The sequence below is a fragment of the Pelmatolapia mariae genome, linkage group LG2, assembly GCF_036321145.2.
Source record: "Pelmatolapia mariae isolate MD_Pm_ZW linkage group LG2, Pm_UMD_F_2, whole genome shotgun sequence".
Classification (NCBI taxonomy): Eukaryota; Metazoa; Chordata; class Actinopteri; order Cichliformes; family Cichlidae; genus Pelmatolapia; species Pelmatolapia mariae.
In genome coordinates, this window is record NC_086228.1 from 23,289,851 (window position 1) to 23,309,970 (window position 20,120).

The 20,120-nt window shown below is 39.2% G+C and overlaps 1 protein-coding gene across 11 annotated transcripts in view; it reads right to left on the reverse strand.

Moving 5' to 3' along the window:
• atp11c (ATPase phospholipid transporting 11C) overlaps window positions 1-20,120 on the reverse strand; it is a 42,854-nt gene that overhangs the window by 4,912 nt on the left and 17,822 nt on the right. For 9 of the 11 annotated variants that reach the window (XR_010096343.1, XM_063495176.1, XM_063495186.1 and 6 more), the window contains exons 2-28: window positions 19,135-19,254; window positions 17,678-17,767; window positions 13,235-13,315; window positions 11,583-11,690; window positions 10,715-10,843; window positions 10,172-10,260; window positions 9,572-9,622; window positions 9,093-9,157; window positions 8,921-9,002; window positions 8,683-8,833; window positions 7,895-8,092; window positions 7,198-7,368; window positions 6,559-6,770; window positions 6,328-6,399; window positions 6,154-6,227; window positions 5,942-6,045; window positions 5,654-5,835; window positions 4,582-4,848; window positions 4,259-4,430; window positions 4,038-4,140; window positions 3,789-3,934; window positions 2,950-3,009; window positions 2,176-2,303; window positions 1,527-1,662; window positions 1,375-1,440; window positions 1,111-1,214; window positions 829-985 (exon numbers count right to left, since the gene is read on the reverse strand). Coding sequence is in view for 10 of the 11 variants with exons in the window: in XM_063495176.1 (XP_063351246.1) it covers window positions 829-985; window positions 1,111-1,214; window positions 1,375-1,440; window positions 1,527-1,662; window positions 2,176-2,303; window positions 2,950-3,009; window positions 3,789-3,934; window positions 4,038-4,140; window positions 4,259-4,430; window positions 4,582-4,848; window positions 5,654-5,835; window positions 5,942-6,045; window positions 6,154-6,227; window positions 6,328-6,399; window positions 6,559-6,770; window positions 7,198-7,368; window positions 7,895-8,092; window positions 8,683-8,833; window positions 8,921-9,002; window positions 9,093-9,157; window positions 9,572-9,622; window positions 10,172-10,260; window positions 10,715-10,843; window positions 11,583-11,690; window positions 13,235-13,315; window positions 17,678-17,767; window positions 19,135-19,254 (3,318 nt within the window). In the remaining variant the exon portion in view is untranslated. Of the gene's footprint in view, window positions 1-828; window positions 986-1,110; window positions 1,215-1,374; window positions 1,441-1,526; window positions 1,663-2,175; window positions 2,304-2,949; window positions 3,010-3,788; window positions 3,935-4,037; window positions 4,141-4,258; window positions 4,431-4,581; window positions 4,849-5,653; window positions 5,836-5,941; window positions 6,046-6,153; window positions 6,228-6,327; window positions 6,400-6,558; window positions 6,771-7,197; window positions 7,369-7,894; window positions 8,093-8,682; window positions 8,834-8,920; window positions 9,003-9,092; window positions 9,158-9,571; window positions 9,623-10,171; window positions 10,261-10,714; window positions 10,844-11,582; window positions 11,691-13,234; window positions 13,316-17,677; window positions 17,768-19,134; window positions 19,255-20,120 lie in introns of those variants that run through there. The other 2 variants (XM_063495193.1, XM_063495202.1) reach the window with 2 other exon arrangements.

Here is a 20,120-nt window from a genome sequence, read left to right on the forward strand (position 1 = left end):
AAAAAAAAAAAAAAACAAAAAAAAAAAAACACAGAAAAGAGTATGAATACCACCAATCATTTCCATCTGCTTGCAAACACATTAGAGAGCCCACTGAAATGACAAAATATGCCTTTGATGCCTTTGACAGACTTCTGGTGGAAGTTAAATAAAAACAGCCTTCAGAAATAATTCAACAACAGGCATAATTTTAAAGATGCACAGAAACTTGTTTCTCTTGGTACACAAAATATGTTTTGGGGGTGGTTGGCTTTTTTTTTTTCAGGTTTCTTTTCAAAACCCTTTCTTCTCTCATTAAACATATCTCTTAAAACACTTTTAGCTTTTGGCAAACATGTGCAATGTAATATATGACAAGCTAACCGACCCCCTAATATAAAGCATAATGTACGTCTTGCTTTAAATAGCCAGCAGAGGGCTGTAATAGATCAGATATTTGTGCTTGAGTGTTAGCTTTCAAACGTCTTTTTTCCACTTCTGAATAATGTGAGATGTAATTTACCCCTCCCACCATCTTCTTCCTAATGATCTAACACCAAAGCGAAGGAAGTGTGAAGAGAGGCAAACAGCTCTGTAAAGATCTGCATTGCTCTATGTTAGCAAAGCCATGCAAATGTTACAATCAGCAATCGCATTAAAATTCCTTGATTTAAATCCTTCCCTGAACTCTATCAGTTCAATCTAAAATATATTAAGCATATGCACTGTCAACAAAAATATCCATTAGCAAAAATAATAATTAGAAAAGAACAAATAAAGGGAGAGGGAGAGAGAGAAAGAGAGAGGGAGAAAAGAGAGAGGGAGACAGAGAGAGAGTTACAGCACTACCTGTCGAGCGTAAGGGCCGCGGGGCTTGCGGAGCACCACGTAGAGGATTTCTGGCAATAGGCTGAGCAGGATGAGCACGATGATGACCAGCCAGGCTGACACCGAGCTCAGCATGTTGGCAAACACAAAGTATAACCGTTGCTGTCTCAGGAAAGGCCTGGGGGAGAGATGACACTTCAGTTTATACTGTCTGGAGGAGATACATGTTTGACTAGAATGAAAAGGCCAGCTAAAATGACTACAATAAGATTTGGTTTTTTTAATCCTCAGTTGAATTCTAACCATATTACTCCTCCCCAGAAGAAGCTGAAAAACACATAGAAAGCCAGGGAACCCCATATCACAAAGTGGTTTATCCATGTCCAGTGCCGTGTATCCAGCGCCAACTAGAATGTTGGAGAAAAGAAAGTAGTAAGAGATCTTTTAAAAAACATATAAAAGAACTCTGCAAAAGACATGACTAACAAAATATCTGCTTCAAACTCATATGTCCACTCTAATGATAGACGTTTTATAAATGTTAAAATAAACAGGGGTAGAGCTTACCTTTAGTGTTACAGTGAAAACAAGGATGGTGAATACAATCGTTCCATATGACCAGTTCCCAAAAGCCTAGAGTCAAAACAATAAAACAATCAGCAGCTGTAGTTAGGAGACTGTAGATATGAAACCTGTTTAGAAGTGGATTTAAATCAAACCTGGCCATTATCCTGCAGGGCTGGGTTGCTGAACAAAAACCAAACACCAAAGAAGAAGACCAAGCCGTGGAAGACTCCCAGTAATGTCCAGTAGAGAAATGGTCCCCACCGTAACATGGCATTCTTACCGATCTGTCTAAAGATTTGAAAAAGGAAAATTAACAAATGTATTTACTTACTGTGTCTTTGTGTAACATTTCCTGTTTATCACACAAAAGGACAACACCATTATATAACATATTAATGGTGGCCAAAAAAGTTACTGTGTAAATACAAATGAGCTACCATCAAAATTAGTCAACTAAACTTCACCAGAAGAACTTTGTAACCTGTTCATTAAATATTTATTTTTACTTTTTTTTTACTTTTAAATTACGCCTGAACCTAAACCAGGACTTTATTTAGTAACAATACTGTATTGTATAGTAAAAGTATACAATATAATTCTGTACCTAAATTCAAAATAAACACATTAGTCTCCGGATAGTGTTACCAATTCTTAAAACAGTGAAGTGTTGCACAGACACAGAAATCCTTCCAAGTCTAGATTTAAAACATAAGAAAAGAATCTCCTAATCTCCATTAATGTGGGATTTGTGATGAAAGGACAGAACATAACAAGCACATCTACTTTTATAACCCAGTTTACCTGTAGAGGGTAGCATTTTCCAGGAGCATCTCAATGGAAATGTGCTGTTCGAAAAGACTGTAAGCCAGGATGGGCATAGAGGTGAAGCAGATGTTGTACATCGTCAGATAGGCCGCATCATACAGGGGCTGGGGAGGATGGGAGCAGGAGGAAAGGTTGACGAGGGAAGGGTTGGTAAGGAGGAGGAGGGGTTAATATCACGGAGAGGACACAACTCATACACACCACCACAACTTGAGCACAGAGCACGTCATGAGCAAGCTTATATACATCTTTCATGTGCTTGTGAAAGATCTATATCAGAGACCAGTGGCATGATGGGGAAACCAAAAAAAAAAACAAAAGAAAAGAAAATCACCTTCACCTTTCACACAAAAATATAATCACTCAGTTATCTTAAAAAGGATGACAGATGTCTAGATCATAGATTTTTAATAACAAAATGAATCCATGTGCTCCAAAGAATTTCCATAAGATTTTTCTCCTATTTTAATATTTTTTTTCTAAGACTAGAAAAACAAACAAATGCCACCAGGATTCCAAAATATCCATATTGTGTCATGGTGTATTCGTGGTGGCACAACATGACCGGCGTGAGTTTTGCCTATTTATATTGTATGACGATAACAGAGTGCATACATCCCAGGGACAGTGAGGAAAGGGGATTGTGAGGACAAGAGCTGAGCTATCGGGAGCACAAAGAGGTGTGATTTTAGGGAACACTACTTCCTTTCATGTTCAGAATGTCTTTGAACCTCAATTAGATATACTTACTTGCTGGGAACAGCCGCAGAAGAACTGGTACAAAAACTGTGGTAAGATGAAGCAAAGATTCTGCAGGCGAACAGAGAATGAAAACAGGGTCATCCAGAGTTCAACCTACAAAAATCAGTCTCACATGTAAGACTATATGTGTGTATGAGCGTGTGTGTATCCATCCATTTCCTTCTGCTTATCCAGCATTCAGGATTGCGGTGGAGCTAAAGGTTGTCAGTCTATGGCAAGACTGACAAAAAGAGACAATCACTCACACCTGCCAATTTAGATTGTGGGAAAGCCAATGTATACAGCACAAGACAGGGGGAACATGCAAACTCCAGTCAGCCAGTGGATCCAAACACAGGATCTTCTTGTTGTGAGGTGACAGTGCTAACCACTGCACCAATGTAAAGATACCAAATGACTTTTGGTGGGTACTAGATGTTGACCAATATAGGATTTTTAAGATTGAAACTGATATTTACTGATTTAAAAATCCAATGTATGGGTTAATATTTCTTTTTATTCAGGCACACGAAATGCCCACAGATATCACAAACCTTTTTTATCTGACAAAATATAACCATGCATCAACTCGTTTTATTTCCAAATCAAGTCGCTGATTAGTCATTTACACTCTGAGCACCTGATCGTTGTGTTTGTAGCATTCCAAACATGTGTTTTCACAAAAGGGAAGTTACAGAGTGCAACTGGTGGAAAACATTGAGACCCATATTATGGCCATGTTATGCTGATACTGACATATCAGCAAAAAGCTAATATCAGTCAAACAATATATCTGTCAGGCTCTAGTGGGTGCTCCTAGTGCTCCTGGACACAGAATCTCCACTTACCTTATAAAAGAAATACTGCACCAGGTGTGCAATGCGAACATAGTAGAGATGCCCATGTGCCAACAAAAGTTTCTTGAGGTGCTTCAGTTTGGGGATGGCATAATCACTGTTCCTCACCGCCTGTCGACCCTCTTTCCCCTTAATGCCTGAAACACCAAGGCCCAAAACAAATTACACATTTCTGCACTCCACTACACACAGAAGAGTAATTAAAGATGGCTAAATCAGCTTCAGCATCACATTTCTTACCAATGCCTACATGAGCTTCCAAAATCATGCTGACATCATTGGCTCCATCTCCAATGGAAAGGGTGATTGGGCTGCCTTTGGAGTTCTTCACCATTTTAACTATCTATAGATAGATTGATACAGAGGAACAACAGCTGAATAAAATCAGAAATAATCTTTCACTGTGAAAGAAATCAATTCAGTTTTTTTTATTTCTCAGCTTATTAAATCACTGTACTGACCTGTGCCTTTTGTAAGGGAGCCATGCGGCAGCAGAGCACAGACGTGCAGTTTTGACATATCTGCAGAAATAGGTCCTTATAGTCATGTAAGTTGTTTTCAGAGGATGAGTTGAGCACCATCGACAGAGTGGCTCCATCTACTATAAAACCATAATCCTGGCTGGACCAATTCCTGCAATACAGAGTAGACAAAATAGTTTAATCGTTACTAATGTTATTTTTTGTTAAACTATTGCCCCCCCCCTAATAAAAAGCCAATATAAAAAAATATCAGAATAATGTCAGTACATAGCACACAGGCTTTTGTAATCTAAGGTGTCAACCTGGCAACACGTGTCTTTGCTGGTGGTGCATCCTGTACAGTTTTCTTGTGGTACTCGAGCAAGAGGTCATGCAGTCGGTCCTCACGCCTTTTTCCTGGAGACTCTAGAGTACGCACTGTTAGCTCCAACAGCTCTGTGTTCCTCTTGAACAATCTGCAAGCATAGCAGGTGGACTTGGCTGTCTCCATCTTGTCTCCTGTTAAGACCCACACTTTAATACCTGCTCCCTGCAGAGCCTCCATAGTCTCTGCTGCCTCCTCTTGAAGACTGTAGAATAATAAATAGAAAAGGATCATTATGACTACTAGCAGCAAGAATGCCTACAATTATGTATAGTTTATATACATGTGTTTTTAAAAAAAAAAAAAAAAAGCTAAGCTAAATTTCCAAATTTCATGTCATAATGGTTTGGGAAGGTGCGGTCCTTTAAAAGTGTGAGTGTTTTTATGTTAAATGATGAATAAATGGTGATTCAGGAATATGTTTACTTCCTTTGTTATAGGCAATGCATGTATTTTAGACCTAAACTTTTGTAATTTATGCAGTCTATTTATAAAAGCTGGAATCTTTGATTGTAGGTCACAACTTAACCACAAGATGGCAGCATGAGCTTAAATTAAAACGCTCTAAAAAGAAGGGCTTTTAGCTGATATCAAACTAATCAGACGAAAATAGAAAGCCAAAGTCATACATGGTGAAAAAAGTGACAGTTGATGACATTTAAAACATCCCCAAAGGGAGGAATTAACTCATTACAGCAACATAAAGAGCAAGTCAGGACAAGACTTGGTGATATGTTCATCACAGGCTTTTGCACTCTTTTGGTTTCCATATGAATAATATTGTGTATTCTGGGATTTCTCTATGCTGAGGATTTCAATATCTAAATTTTTTGGCACTGATGTTTATTAAGGGGCAAGAACAGCACAAGTATGCAGATTTAAGGATATTCAGCAGGTTTCAACACAGAAAACTCTATGTCCAGATGAACAGAATCAACATATTTGGGGTTTCAACACAGCAGTTTCACAATTAAGAGCAGCACAGTTATACATTTTGTGTGAGCACCCACCGATCTTCAACAGCAGTAGCTCCAATTAGATTCATTCCAGTCTCCACTTGGTTGTAAACAGCCATGAGCTTCTCCTCTCTGTCCTGCAGAGCCAGTCTAGCTTCCCTTAATCCTGAATCTACCTGGTCATACTCCTCAGCGGTAAGATGTTTGTAGGCCACACACAGTGTCCGGTAACCATCCTAAACAGTAAAATAGCAGCTGATGTTATAAAAGACAAAATGTTATGCAATGAAATCATTCCAACAGTTGGAAATTTAGGAAGACGAGATGTTTTCCACCACGTACTGTTGCATTACGTTCCACATGCATGCGTATCTTTTCAACTTCCTCCTGTTTGACTCGGGGGAAGATGGAGGAGTCGGCTCCCTTACAAAAAAGCAGTGTTTCACCTGGGCACGAAAAAACACACTATTATACAGACACCCAGCATCAGGGATGTGCTGGCCAGCGCTACATTATTAGCATTCCAATAACGTTGACAGTAACCTTAAGCTCACCTGATATTGATCTGACTATTACACTCATTCGCCTTCTGACTGGGTCAAAGTTCAACACATGAAGCAATTCATACCTATAGGATGTACGCAGAGGAAATAAAAGATGTAATTTAAATACAAACAATAACTGAGATTTTAAAAAAGAAAATACATTCCAAGAAATGACTAACTTACATTTCAACGTCATTTGTCCTGTTAAGAATTTTCATGGTTTTACTTTCGAGGCCAAGAAATGTGAAGCCGTACCTGAGATCGAGACAAATCAAAACACAAATGGCTTTTATGTTCTCAATAAATATTAGACGAAGTTATACCAGTTACATTTTCCTTAGGTTTATCAATTCCAACTGTGTGCTTGTCAAATAGCCACCTGAACTCACTGAGTCATGACACCCAACCTCTTACCTCATTGCACCCTGGACCAAAGCAATCTCATCAGGTGAGGAGGCTATAAAGCCCCTCTGCTCCTGCAGTGGAGGGACCACTTGTCCATCTACCATTAATCCATCCACCTGGTCTATCCGTCCATCCTCTTGACCGTGACCCTGCTCTGTAGACTCCTTTACCTGGACTGTGTGGCACAGGCACAGGGCACGCAGAAACAGCTCTTCCTTTTCCTATGAAAATTACGTAAACGTGGCTTAATACTGTTAAAAAAATGTACTGCTTTACAAGTAGAAAATTCATTCATAAACCTTAAAATAAATTCATAAATCTTTTTTTTTTTTTACTTAATAATTAACAACCAAACAAGGAGCTATATACAGTAGCTGGAGTTTGGATAAAGCCTAGAATTTATAACCAAACTGACCCCTTATCAGCACAAGTAATTAAGTGCAATAGTCTGTGAAGTGTTATCAAGTACTCGTGTCAGGAGCATGCAGCTCCTTCCCTCCGCTATGTTATAGCGCATATGTCGACATGTCAAGGAGAATGTACCAGGGTGACCAATAAAGGGTCTTTCTGGGCAACGAGCTATGCAATGGCCATATGTTAATCCTTGTATGACTTTTACAACAGATGGTGGGACACCACAACACTCACCCTGCCAGCTTTCTGTTGTACTGTGTTCATAGGTCCATCTGTAACGCAGAATCCGTCCACTTCCGAGCTCGCGTCCCTGTACTTGTATTGGTGGCCATCAATGCAGCACTCTATGAACTCCATGTTATTCTGAGTTAGGGTCCCCGTCTTGTCTGTGAAGACGTACTCCACCTGCAGGCAACATGAAAATAAAAATGACACACAATTCCAAAACCATAAAAATTCAGTTTCTCGTTTAAAAGCCTCCAACAATAATATTAGGCAATTACTTCCAGGAGGAAATTACACTGCATTAATCAGTTTAACGGAGCATCACCTTTAACTCAAATAATCATCTGGCAAACCAAGTGTGACTGATCTATGGCAGCGCCGTTTAAGTCAGCAGTGCCATAATAAAAAGGAAACAAGGAGAATTTATTTTAAAGTATCACTTACATTAGTCTCGGGTAGAAGTTTTGCTTTTTAAACTACACAAAATTCAGTATAAAACATAAACTTGTTTGGATGGAAAACTCCATCATAGTGTGATTGTTCTACAGATTACATCTGGACATCGTTCATAGATGCTGGAGATGAAATGTTCAGGAAAAGCTTTAGAGTTTTTATAAACGATAGAGGAATTTAGTTAACATAATTGAAAATTTTTGGACACAGAAATGCAGAGTTTACAGAAAGCATAATGGCAGATATTTCTGACCTGTCCCAGCTCTTCATTGAGGTCCGAGGTGTTGACCAGTGCCCCTTCCTCAATTTCACTGTCAAAGAAATCTTTATCCCAGGATATGAAAAACGATCCCAAAAACTTTTGCATTTCAACGGTCACATACATGGACACTGGAATGATGAAGTTGAAGAGCACCATGAAGGACAGGAAGTCGGTGAACATGTTAAGGTACTGTTGGTAAAAAAAAAAAAAAAAAAAAAGAGGCACATAATATATTTACATATATATAGAGATATATATATATATACACACACTGTATATATATATGTATAGAGAAAAAGTGAGTTACGGTTTGCATCATTTTCTCCATAACCTAAGCAATTCTAAGAAACCATTCTGAAGTCCTAGAAGTCACTGTTTATACTTGCAACAAAAATGAGGAAATGGCAGTCACAATGTTCAATGCGGGCTAAAGCAGAAGGTTAACAGATGACATGAAATGGACTACGTCATATGGCAACAGTGTCCATTTTGCTCATTTTATAAGAACTTTAAAACTATGTATAGAATTCCCTCAGCATTAACTACAGCCCTTTAAGGATAATAATAATTACTATTGAATTAACATAGGCCTCAGTATGTATGTATGTAGTACACAATAACAGTATGATGAAACTTATCTAACAAGCCATATTAGCCATTTTCTTGCAACAGCTGTTCTAGTTCTGCTTTAGACATGTTTTATTCTCCTCAGTAACTTTTCCTTTTTTTTTTTTTTCAATAAGGTTTGTTTTCATTAGTTTTCTAAAATGCAAACTCACCAGATTGGTTTCCTTTTCTTTCTTAGTTTTCTCGTTGTACCAGGGCTCATCCTGTCCAGGCTTGCTCTGCCATACATATTTAAGTGTAGTACACACTAAGGCCTTGCTCACCAATATGCAAAGGTAAACCAAAAGGAAGGCATTGATAGACCTGTAGACATAAAAACTCAAATTAGTGAGTATCAAAGGTGTTTTTTTAGACTTGTTTTATACATATTGTTTTTCCCTGTAAACTTACTTTTCCACAACAGAGCGTTTCTGAGATTTTCCTTGGTAGTTAAGAGCCATCTTTGTCTCCATGCCGGTGTAAACTGCAACACCTTAAAAAAGAAAATAAGAAAAGACATCAGTCTTTAAGATATCGAGCCATCTTTAATATGGTACCAGTAAAAAAGCCATTATTGACTTACCACAGATGCTTTGAGTGTTCTTTAAAGTTGCTCCTTTCAGCAGGAGGTTTTCTGGGCCCAGTGACCTGCACAATCACATCAGTAGATCCACCTATTTAGTCATACAGTTGCTGTGGAATCCACACTCCTCTATCCTCTAAATGGAAACCTGGCAGGGAAGCTGGCATCCACTAATATACGCAGTGACAGTACACAGTATGCCTGCAGTCTGGGCTCACACCAGTTCCAGTGTTCTTGAGAAGGACACTGGCATTTGTTTATATGGTCATTACAAAGCAGTCAATGATAAATGCCTGTGGGAGTGCTTTGGAAGCAGTGGCTAAATCCCTGCCAGTCTGTTTTATTTTAATGCTTGTCTGCTATAAAGGATCAATGAAATAATGATTTGCTGGTTATGTAAAGGGAAACAAATGAACAACTGTTTAGATTTTGTTTTTACTTTAAACTATGCAGACTTGGTTGGACAAGAGTGCTCTCACCTTAGCGAAGGCTCCTCATTGTTTTTGTAGATGTGCATACGACCGACAAACCTGGAACACAACGGCATATGCTCAAACAGATGAAGTGATTTGTGAGCAACTATTGTGTTAAGAGTGGAAGAGATTTGAACTTGAGGTATTCAAATCTTTTCAGAGTTCATTAATTACTCAAAACTAACTATTCATTGACCTTAAAATCTGGAAGTTAAGAGTACTGCTTAATACTTGTAGTCAGCCATACTGTCATTTTCATTAGCTCAGAATATTCACACCTTCATCTTCACGTATGATTAAATTATAACAGTTTCACTGCTTGCCCCAAAGTTGACCTATATAGACATATTGTCTTTAGACATAGAACTACACTTAAGAGTAAGAATTAAGTTAGTCTTGGAGAGATAAAGTTAGGACGACTTTTATTATCCCATAAATGCACTATGGCTTTCCGAAACATTTTTTTAAACAATCTGCATGTTAATATCAGAGTCATTGCAGACATTGTTTTTTAAATCTGGCATTAAGTTAATCCACTCCTCAGCAGACCACAGGCACCACATGCTTGTAGTGTAAATCCGTTGGGACCACATGATGATTGCCTACTTGTAAAGGTCAGGCTGTGGCTGTTCGCACTCAATGGTGGCGTTGAGAGATTCCACATCGCGCTCTGTGTCTGGCACTGTGTAGTGTGTCTGGACAAGTAGAAGAGGCAGACAGAGAAAAAGCGTGAGCTGTGACCAACTTAGGTCAAGTGATCGCTTTAACTTCCACTGCTTCTCACTCACACACAATACGTAAAATTAAGAAGGAAAAAATACCAATACGCTCGAGCACAAACAGGCAGGAACACATTTTTTGACAACTAAACAAAAGTGAAACCTCTTTAAAGTAAGACCAGCATTCAATGAAAATAAATCAGATTCCCTGAACTATAACTACACAATCATTTTAACATGTATCTAGGCAAGTGCAAATGCATTCTTTACTGTTCTTCTACATCCACTCCTCCTCTCTTATTACCTAATATTAATCAAATGAACGCACATTAACTATAACTTCATCTGCTTCTTCCAAACTTCATCGGGAACTACTTTTAATTTAAATTCTTCTATGCAAAACGATTGAAGAGTAATACACTTATCTTACTTTATGGTTAGATTCTCCATCCAGACTTGCTGTGGTAACAAAACATGTGCCATCATCTCGGCTAGACTGCAGCAATATTAAATCACAGGGAAAGGTCTCGTCTTCCTCCACCTCCAAAACATCTCCCACCTGGAGAAATACAACCAAAGACCATTTGTGAAGACACAGTGTGCTTTCTCCCTCTTTTCAGAAGAATCACGCACAGGATGAATGGCAGAAGTTCAAACAACTTTAAATTACTTTTATCGCTAAGAAGACTTATAAATACATATGACTGCCAGGTGCCTGTGAAGTTGTTGTGATCAGTGAGTAAAAACCCAGATACTAAAAGTGAAAACAAGAACACTCCATAATCTTCTTTGAGCTCAGGTTTGGACTGCCAAGCAGTGACAAAAACCTGCCTGTATTTTAAATGTTTATTTTAGCAAAAGTAGCTAGCAGTAAGCTTATATTGGCTCCTGTGCTGGGAACAGCTGTTTTATACAACGCATAAACAACACATAACAAAGCTTTGGTATTGACAGCTGTATGCCGAGTGGTGTCAGCTGTACAAGCAGATCTCTACCATAATAAAGTTAAATAAATAAATAAAAGATGACCAAATACAAAATTTGTTCATTTTAAAATCCTGAAAGCTACTTAAAGTGACCCAGCCAACTATAGGTCTTTAAAAGTAGAATGCACTGGATAAATAAGTTGCCTTTACAAACATGTCTGAGCATCAGATCAGCTCAGGAGACTATGTTCTCCCTTGTGCATATATCCCAAAAAGTCCTGTATAGCTGCCAGCAGCTTTTCTCTGCTCATATACTGGAGGAATTATTTTATTTTTCACTTCAGCTAGGATGCATCTGCTGCTACAAGGTACCTTGATCTTCTCACTCTCTTTTTGTATCCTCCGGCCATCTTCAAGCACTGTCACTCGGTACTTATTCACCTCATTGTCAGCCTTGTGCCGCAGCCAGTCCTCATATCCCTGTGGCAATATATCAAAATCAGAATAGCATTGCTTAGTACAACAAAAAGTAGAAACCTTTTCTGTGACATCTGTACCTATGGGACACTGACAGTTATAACTGATGTCAGTATAAAAAGGCACACAGTACAGCACTAGCTGTCAAACTAAGGGGTGTGCCCTGAATGTTTTACGGCTTCTTAATGGTGAAAGAAGTTTCAGCAGAGGATAAGCGGCATCCGTCATTCCCATGGAAGAGTATAAAACATGAATGTCAATTCATACAATTAAATTTCCACATCCAGCATGTCATCATTACGTATAGAAGTGCCTACAGCAGCAGAATGAGATGGTGATTGTCCAGCAGTGCAGAGAAACAGTATAAAATGAAATAATACTGAGTCAGGTAAAAAGATAATTTCAAAGGCTGCAGCAGCAAGAGCCACAAAACCAAGTGTGGACTTTATGAGGTCTCTAAGATAGTGATGGATATGGAGGAGATGAGAATAGAGGGGTAAACCAAAATGTGTGCCAAGGCTGAGTGTGAGCCAAAAAGCAGGATTACAGGATAATAGGAGGATCAAGTCTGGTTTAGTGATGCAAAGATTCTTATTCTTATTATTATTATTATCCATATAATTATTCAGTCAAAAATACAAACAATAATGAAGCATCTGCCATATAAATTAGCTCACACAACCAAAAATGTGAGGTCTTGGTCTCTGTTAAACAAAAATTTCACTTAAATACATGAACATTTTATATAAGGTTATCGAGAATCATTTAGTCCTTAACGGGCTTCTCGTTATTCTTTTCTTTATATCGTCCTTTTCTGTTGCCAGTGCTTTGCCACAGTCAACATATCAGTCAGTTTGCATTAATAGGATCATCCCTCTCCTTCATCCTGGACTCAGTTTAGTTCAAAAGTCAGTTTGAAATTATTTTTCCAAACTTTCTGGCAGGAAGTATACAGTCGGAGAGGAAAGACCTATTTAAGCATGAGTAACACCTTATCTTCACCATCTCATTCACCGTCTTTATGTGTGGAGGAACTGCCTGAGCCTTGTTCACAGAACTCCACAGTATAAATCAATGTGAAAAAATATACTAACAGCACTACCATGAATGAACACGGACATGTGTTATCAGTGCACCCCATATATTATTGTAAGGAAATCCACCCATTATTGTGCATTTCAAAGCCGCAGCTGTAGACTAACTAAAAAGCCAATCTTAAAACAATACATCTAAAGCTGGGACAGGGAAGCAATAGAGTCAAAGAAACAGATACTCCCCTTGATAATTTGTACCTCTGAAATAGACTCTCTCTCTTCATTTGCTAAAACTCCCCTAGAGGCTATTTCATCTTCACCCCAATCAGAATTCACCAGCAGAGCACATTAATACAAAACCCAAGAGAGCATTAGGCACGTACTTTATACAAAAATCACACCAAGGCAGTTATGAAGAAAGGGGGGCTGTGTTATACAGAGAAGGAGGACAATAAGACATGGCTATTTAAAAAAAAAAATCCAAAACTTACTCTCATTAGGAACTTATCTTACCTGCTTGATAGCAGTTACTGTAATCACAAAAAATAATGGTAGGCCACTGGTGACTGGGCTGGTGGGGGTATCCACTATCACCTAATAGGAAGAAGAAAAAAAGAAACGCAATGTTAACGCTCAGCAATAAACATATGCTTTTCTGTTTCAATGCCAATGTATTACATACATCACTACAGAGTCCTCCTACAGCAGCAATGTGTGGTAACAGTTCGCATGATGAGGCAGGCCCTCTAAATGCAGGGTGTAGTCCTTTTCTACTACTTCACATATTTGTTCATCAGTAGGGAACACAAGGGAGACATTTACATTTTGGAGGGGAGAGAAGGAGGTTCTGGACCACGGAACTTTTAATCAAGTGAGCCAGGGATAGAGTGCTTAATCTGCAGGCATTCCAACTCTACTGTGTCTCTGCCAAGGCATGGAAGAGGGCCAGCAGAAAGCTTTGACAAACCGACCTTACCTGCCTGAGGATTTCGTGAGAGAATCTAGAGGTAGAGTATGGGGATCAGACTTGGTTTTTGCATTTATAAGTCATGTATGTAATAAGAATGTGAGGATCAGGTAAACATCCAGCTTAAGAGCAGTGGCTCACAAGGCACCCAGCTAAAATCTCAGTAAACAGAAAGCTCTTTGTGTTTATGTCACCTAAAACTATCAGAAGGATTTACGTTTGCATTTCTGATCCTGCAGAATGCAGTTGGGCTCCCCATGAGCCAGACTGGATATTACAGCACATCCAGCTCATTGATATTCTGACCAGGAGCATTGCAAAGTGTCAGATAGACATAGGCTCAAGTAGGATATGTTTTGATGCAGTCTCCAGTGTTCCTCACCTGCGCTTGAACTGAAAATTAAATAAAAATGGCAGCAAACTTAGTAAGCACTGTCTGACACAAACACAGATCCACATACTTTGCCCATTCAAAAACACACTCATTAAAGTACAAGGGCAGTGCACTAGAAATCCATCCGAACCTTACTGTGATTATAGTTCATTAAAGGATAAATCAATTACAAAGCAGAGACAGACAAGCTCACCTCCACCATTTGGAGATTTAGAGTAGTGCATTATGTTTGTAGCTATTCTGGTGAGACAAAAGTATTAATATTGCCACAGTGGCCTGATGTGTTGGAGAGCCAGCAATCATTCAAGAGTATTTGGGGGTATACTTTCAAGAATCTTTAGATCTTAAGACTAGATAGCTACACAGTCATGAAAGTGTCTCTTGAGAAAAGCAGCCAATGAGAACTGGACTAAAGAGAAGGTGACCCCTAAAGGCAGATGAGCTAAATCAGCTTGTTTGAGATAGTGGGTAACCTAAGGATTTGCACCAATGCCCAGTATAAGATTGCAAACTGGTTATTTTGAACTTTGAATCATGAAATGCTATCCTAGTAGAGATCAGTATTAAAAATATGGAGTTGAAAATGAGTATAATAGGCCCCCTTTAATGTCCATCACCTCTTGTTCACATGACTGGATTTAGATTTGTCTGATCACAGAAAGAAAAATAGAAACTAACGTCTCTCTGATGCAGCAGCCAGATGGCAAAACCCAGCAAAGGTTTACCACAGTATAAAGAAAATGCTTTACAAAGCCAACTTTCAGCCTCAGAGTTGTTTGATTTTGATTTATCCTTAGCCACTGTTCAATAGAGGACTAAAAAAGAAAGAGCTGATGGTGGCATTTTATCTGTTCATCAACAAAACCCACACAAAACAACCTTAATCCCACACTATAATACAATTTCAAATCACTTGACAGGCCTCGAAGACATAGCTGTATCTAGGACAGCCTCCGGTTTTGGAACAGACGAGTTTTTTACTGAAATTTAATGCATCTATATTAAACCTGCTTAAACTATTTTTGCTGTTTAGTTATAATTAAAAAAAATATTTGTGTTTAATACTAAAACCACTAAGTGGTGCTTCCTTGTTTTTGTGATTTAAAAAACATCAAGGCTGTGTAGCCCCAGGTGGTTTCTGAACATACGTGCTGTTTGATCTCACTCAGTACAACATATCCATTGTCAGGAATATCATGGACAAATTCTTGGAACATTTTTGGAAAGCACGTGTGCCTCTACTTATACAACAGCAATGGCTCAGTGGCAATTTAAGTATAGCAGAACGTCACTATATACACAGCTACTCCTAAGAAAAATAAAACATTCATATACTCAACCTCTGCCAAACAGCAAACTAGTCTCCAAGATTTTGTGTTCCACAATTCATCTGCACCCATTAAAAACAACCGCCACCAACTTTATACACACTTGCCTCCACTGCACCAAATGCAAAGCCAAAAAAAAAAAAATCACAGCAATAAGAGTGTACTGCTGCTGATGTGCTGGTGTGATATCACAGCAGCAGAACGGGGCAGCAGAAAGCCCTTCATCTGAGCCAGGAAGTGTGTCAGAGTGAGCGACAGACAGCAGTTCCCCGGGGTCCCAAAGCAGTGGGTCCTCGCATCCTCCCACCCCTTCGTCCTCTCTTTTTTTTTTTCACCCCCTCGGTCTCTCCTTTTCTCTCACCCTCTCAACACCATTTCTCCCACTCTCTCACAGTGCTCTATTCCCATTCAATCAAATTCAAGCAAAGACACGCAGGGCTATTTATAGGAGAGTGGTGCTTTTTTATCAGCCTGTGTCTATTTGTGGCACTCAGATGTACAGAGGGCTTCCTGGCTGCTGACGTCAGCAGTGCAGCGCTGCAGCGAATTGGAGGTTATGTGAGACAGAAAGACAGAAAGAAAGACACCAAATGACAATGTCAGACAAAAGGAGGATAGAACAGAGTTGGAGGATGCACGACATTTAGTTGTTGGTAGAGCATTTGCATTAAGCCTCTCGGGGGAAATGTGAAGGTTTATTTCTGTCTGTAAGATGCAAGTGCAAAATGAGTGCACAATCTGTGTACCTGTTTCACACTATCTAATATAATAGCAAGCTGCATAGGAAAGACTGAGTGGTTAGGATAAGGAACCCCTCAAGAGAAACTGGATTAGTGGAGAAATGCCAACCACACTGCAGCTCGGGTAAACACCCAGGACACCCACTGACTTATACATAACATCCGCAAGCTCACACACACGCACACATATACATTTATTCACACACAAACATTGTAAAATGAACACATCACAGGTATAAATTCCTCATATTCACATACATACATTAATTCTTCTCACATTAATTCCATACAATAAAAATTAAAAATTCAGCATTTATACGCATTAGCTAAGACAGAATACAGAATAATATATATAATATAGAATTAATCCAGGCAACTTAGAGAAGAAAGGCTGGGGAAAATGAATATTACACTTAATGTGATATTGTTTGAGATTAATTTCATTTCTGACACTGAAACATTGGGTTTCTGGGAACAGAAGCTCAGAGTACGTGACGAGAGAAAGGACTTCCTTCTTGACAAGGTCTAAAACGAGCACCCGTTTACACTAGAAGGCTCCTTGCTGCCATAGTTTAGGTTATCGCTAAAAGGAAACCAGTTAGTTTCCATTTCCATGGACCACAAAAATGGATCATTAGGAAGAGGTAATGGAAGAGCAAAAGCAGATGTATATAACAAATCATCAGAGAGGAGAGGAGTCACTTAAGAGTACAGCTGAAGTCTATTAGTTAGTGTCCTCAACCAGCTCAGTTTCCAGTAATTAAGCACAGACAAGACAAACCAAGGCAACAGTGACACAAAAAGAAATTCAGGGATTAGCATGAGAGTACTACAAACCTGTTAAAATGGGATTCTCAGACAAAGTGAGAAGCAACTTTCAACTATTCAAATTTCTTTCCGTTTTACTTGAAAACCATGTGAGACCAGGTCTTGGATGAATAAGTTAGTTGAATTAAACTGCTGATGACTTGCCATAATGCTGAATTTTTCATGTTCTTTGAAAGTTATAAACAGGATTAAATGACAGACTGTGCATAACGCTATAACCTGAGCAGAGTGTAAGGGAGCGTAGTAAAGCAAGGCATTTAAACATGACCAATTGTACTGATCAGTGTGCCTTCAATATAAACTTGCTTCAAAAAAGAGGTTTTTTGACTTTCTGCAGTTCACGCAAATGAACACGCCCAGTGAGGAAATAAGGTAGAGCAGTTTCACGTCTGATATAATTGTACACACACTTTTCCTGTTACTATTGCACACCTGCTATGGCTACATGCACATGGATGTAGTTTCTCACACCCCTTTTTTATGCAGGCAACACAGTCAGCATGTCGATCACTTACACTGATCTATTCAGACTTAATTTTAAAAAAACATAATGCGGCCCGAAACTAGCCTTCATACGGAGGACCTGACTACAAATTAACACCATCAAATAAACAAGAGGCACCCACGAAGTCCTTATTTTAAAGAAATTATATCACTTATCACTGTTTGAATTGGCATACAGAGAAAGCTTGCCCTTACCTGCACCAGGAAGATGATAAGGAAGTAGAAATTGGCAATTCTTCTAAATTGTTCAAACAGGTTCTTTGGTAGAAAGTTCCATACTGTATACTGTTGGGGGAGAAAAGAGGAAGCACATATGTAAAAACATGAAATCACAGAAAAATAAAATAGAAAAAACTGCATGTGGACTTTCTTTGTTGCTCTGCGCTCTGTGATTTTTCTACTCTACCATGTTTTGTAACCAGACTCAGAGAAGTTAAAGAAAGGCTTGGCAAAGGAAGAGAGATTAGAGACATTCAATATCCACAGTCCTGTATTTGTGTATTCTGTTTGAGCTGGGGAAGGAAAATAGGAAGGCAACTTCAATAGCTTATAGTCTCTGTTCTTTGCACCAACTAGGGAGACAGGCCTTGGGGGACCACAGGTATTCCACTGATTCGATTAGATATGTATCTCTTATATTTGGCTACCCTTGAATGCAGAGTCAATGAACTTACGAGGTGGGTGACTGTTTTTGTGTTTTCTTTTTTTTTTTTAAGTGGCCATGACTGTTGATATCATCGGCGCTGAAGCAACACTTATCTGCAAAACTCCCTGAGAGACCTCTCAACGATACCCCGCTGGTAACCTTGTGTCAATAACAAAGCACGTATACACAGCTTTGCACAGAAACAAGAATAAAGCCCTTTTTGTGGAGTGCATGGGGATAGTGTTGAAATGCCACAAGAGCAGAATGGATATCTCATTTTATTAAGAAGTAAAGAGGGTGAAAGCAACGAGAAAGAGAGGTTGGAGGGTGCAGGAGCAATGAGAACATGAGAGAAGAGGCAGAGATTGGACACTGCTGGAAAGCAACAGGAAGAGCAGAGGCACAAGGGAGAATAAACACTGCAGCTGGGGTAATTAAAGATTGCTTACCCTGACATACTGGCAGAAACCAATAGATTGACCCTTCCTCGCTGAGATGCTCTGCATCACTATAAATCCTAGAGCCATTTTATTATCACTTCACTTGGTTCCCCTGATCACTTTCACCTTAGATATTCAAAGCCAGTCAGTCAGTACTTTCCCAAGCCTGCTGTTGACACAGAACTAACAGGTAGAGTAAGACTTGGGTGGTGAAGGAGGGGGGTTGTAGTCAGAGCCCAGGGGAAGCCTGAATTGCCCACCGTTCCAGTACATTAATAGCAGCCATGTATTTCCTTGCCACAGTCTGTGCTCCACTGACAGACAAATAATCACCTTCCATTGGGAGCCAAGACAAGTATGAGGAGAAGCAGTCGGAACAGGAAACAAAGGAAGGAAGCCACTGGAATGCTGATGACTGTTCAAGAGTTCATTTTGCAAGCGTTAAATAAAAAAACAGAACTACCTACAGGTAGATAAAACATAACATAAGCTTAGGAACAAACAAAAATCTTGGTGCATTGCCAGACTGGAGCCCTGGCAAATGCATGGGAGTGTGATGTTTTTACCTTCGAGGACACAATCCTGTTATCGCAGAACTTGGGTGGGATGAAAACTTCATTGGCAGGACACGGCCGATGACCAACATAGATAGTCCTACTGCCTACTCTTCTGTCCTCACCACCAAACTAGAGAGGAGGGATGGGGGTTAAGATAAACAGAGGAGAGAAAAAAAGGAACAGGACATGTTAGTAATTCACTCTTCTTCCTGTCATTTAAATACTGAACCAATTCGGGTACTTCTAACAAAATCAAGTGTGCACCATACAACAGTCATGAATTTCTTGGGGGAAAAAAGTCCAAATTTTACCCATAATCTAATACAAATTTAAAAAGATGGCACATTCTTTAATAGTTGCAGACAGAGGCAGTCTAATTATGCCTAAATTCCAGCCATATAGGGGCGATCGTGGCTCAAGAGTTGGCAGTTCATCTTGCAATCAGAAGGTTGCCGGTTCGAGCCTCGGCTCGGACAGTCTCGGTTGCTGTGTCCTTGGGCAAGACACTTCACCTACTGCCTACTGGTGTTGGCCAGAGGGGCCGATGGCGCGATATGGCAGCCTCGCTTCTGTCACTCTGCCCCAGGGCAGCTGTGGCTACAACTGTAGCTTGCCTCCACCAGTGTGTGAATGTGAGAGTGAATGAATAGTGGAATTGTAAAGCGCTTTGAGGGTCTCGAAAAGCGCTATATAAATGCAATCCATTAATATTATTATTATTATATAATTATGAGATTAAAGTTTCGACTGTGAATCAGAAAATGAAGATTTGAAAAGTGGAAAACTGTTGGGCACTGGACAATATATTGTGAAATGGCTAAATAAAAATTCAATAAGGGCCAGAATCTTCAAGAGATTTCAAAATAAGGAGAAATTTATTTTCAGATTATATAAATGTATGTGCACTTTCTGTTATGTTTGTCATAATGTCAAAATGTTCAAAACAGTTAAAAAAAAAAGTAAAAAAAAATAATCAAGTGAAACAGAGAGGCCAA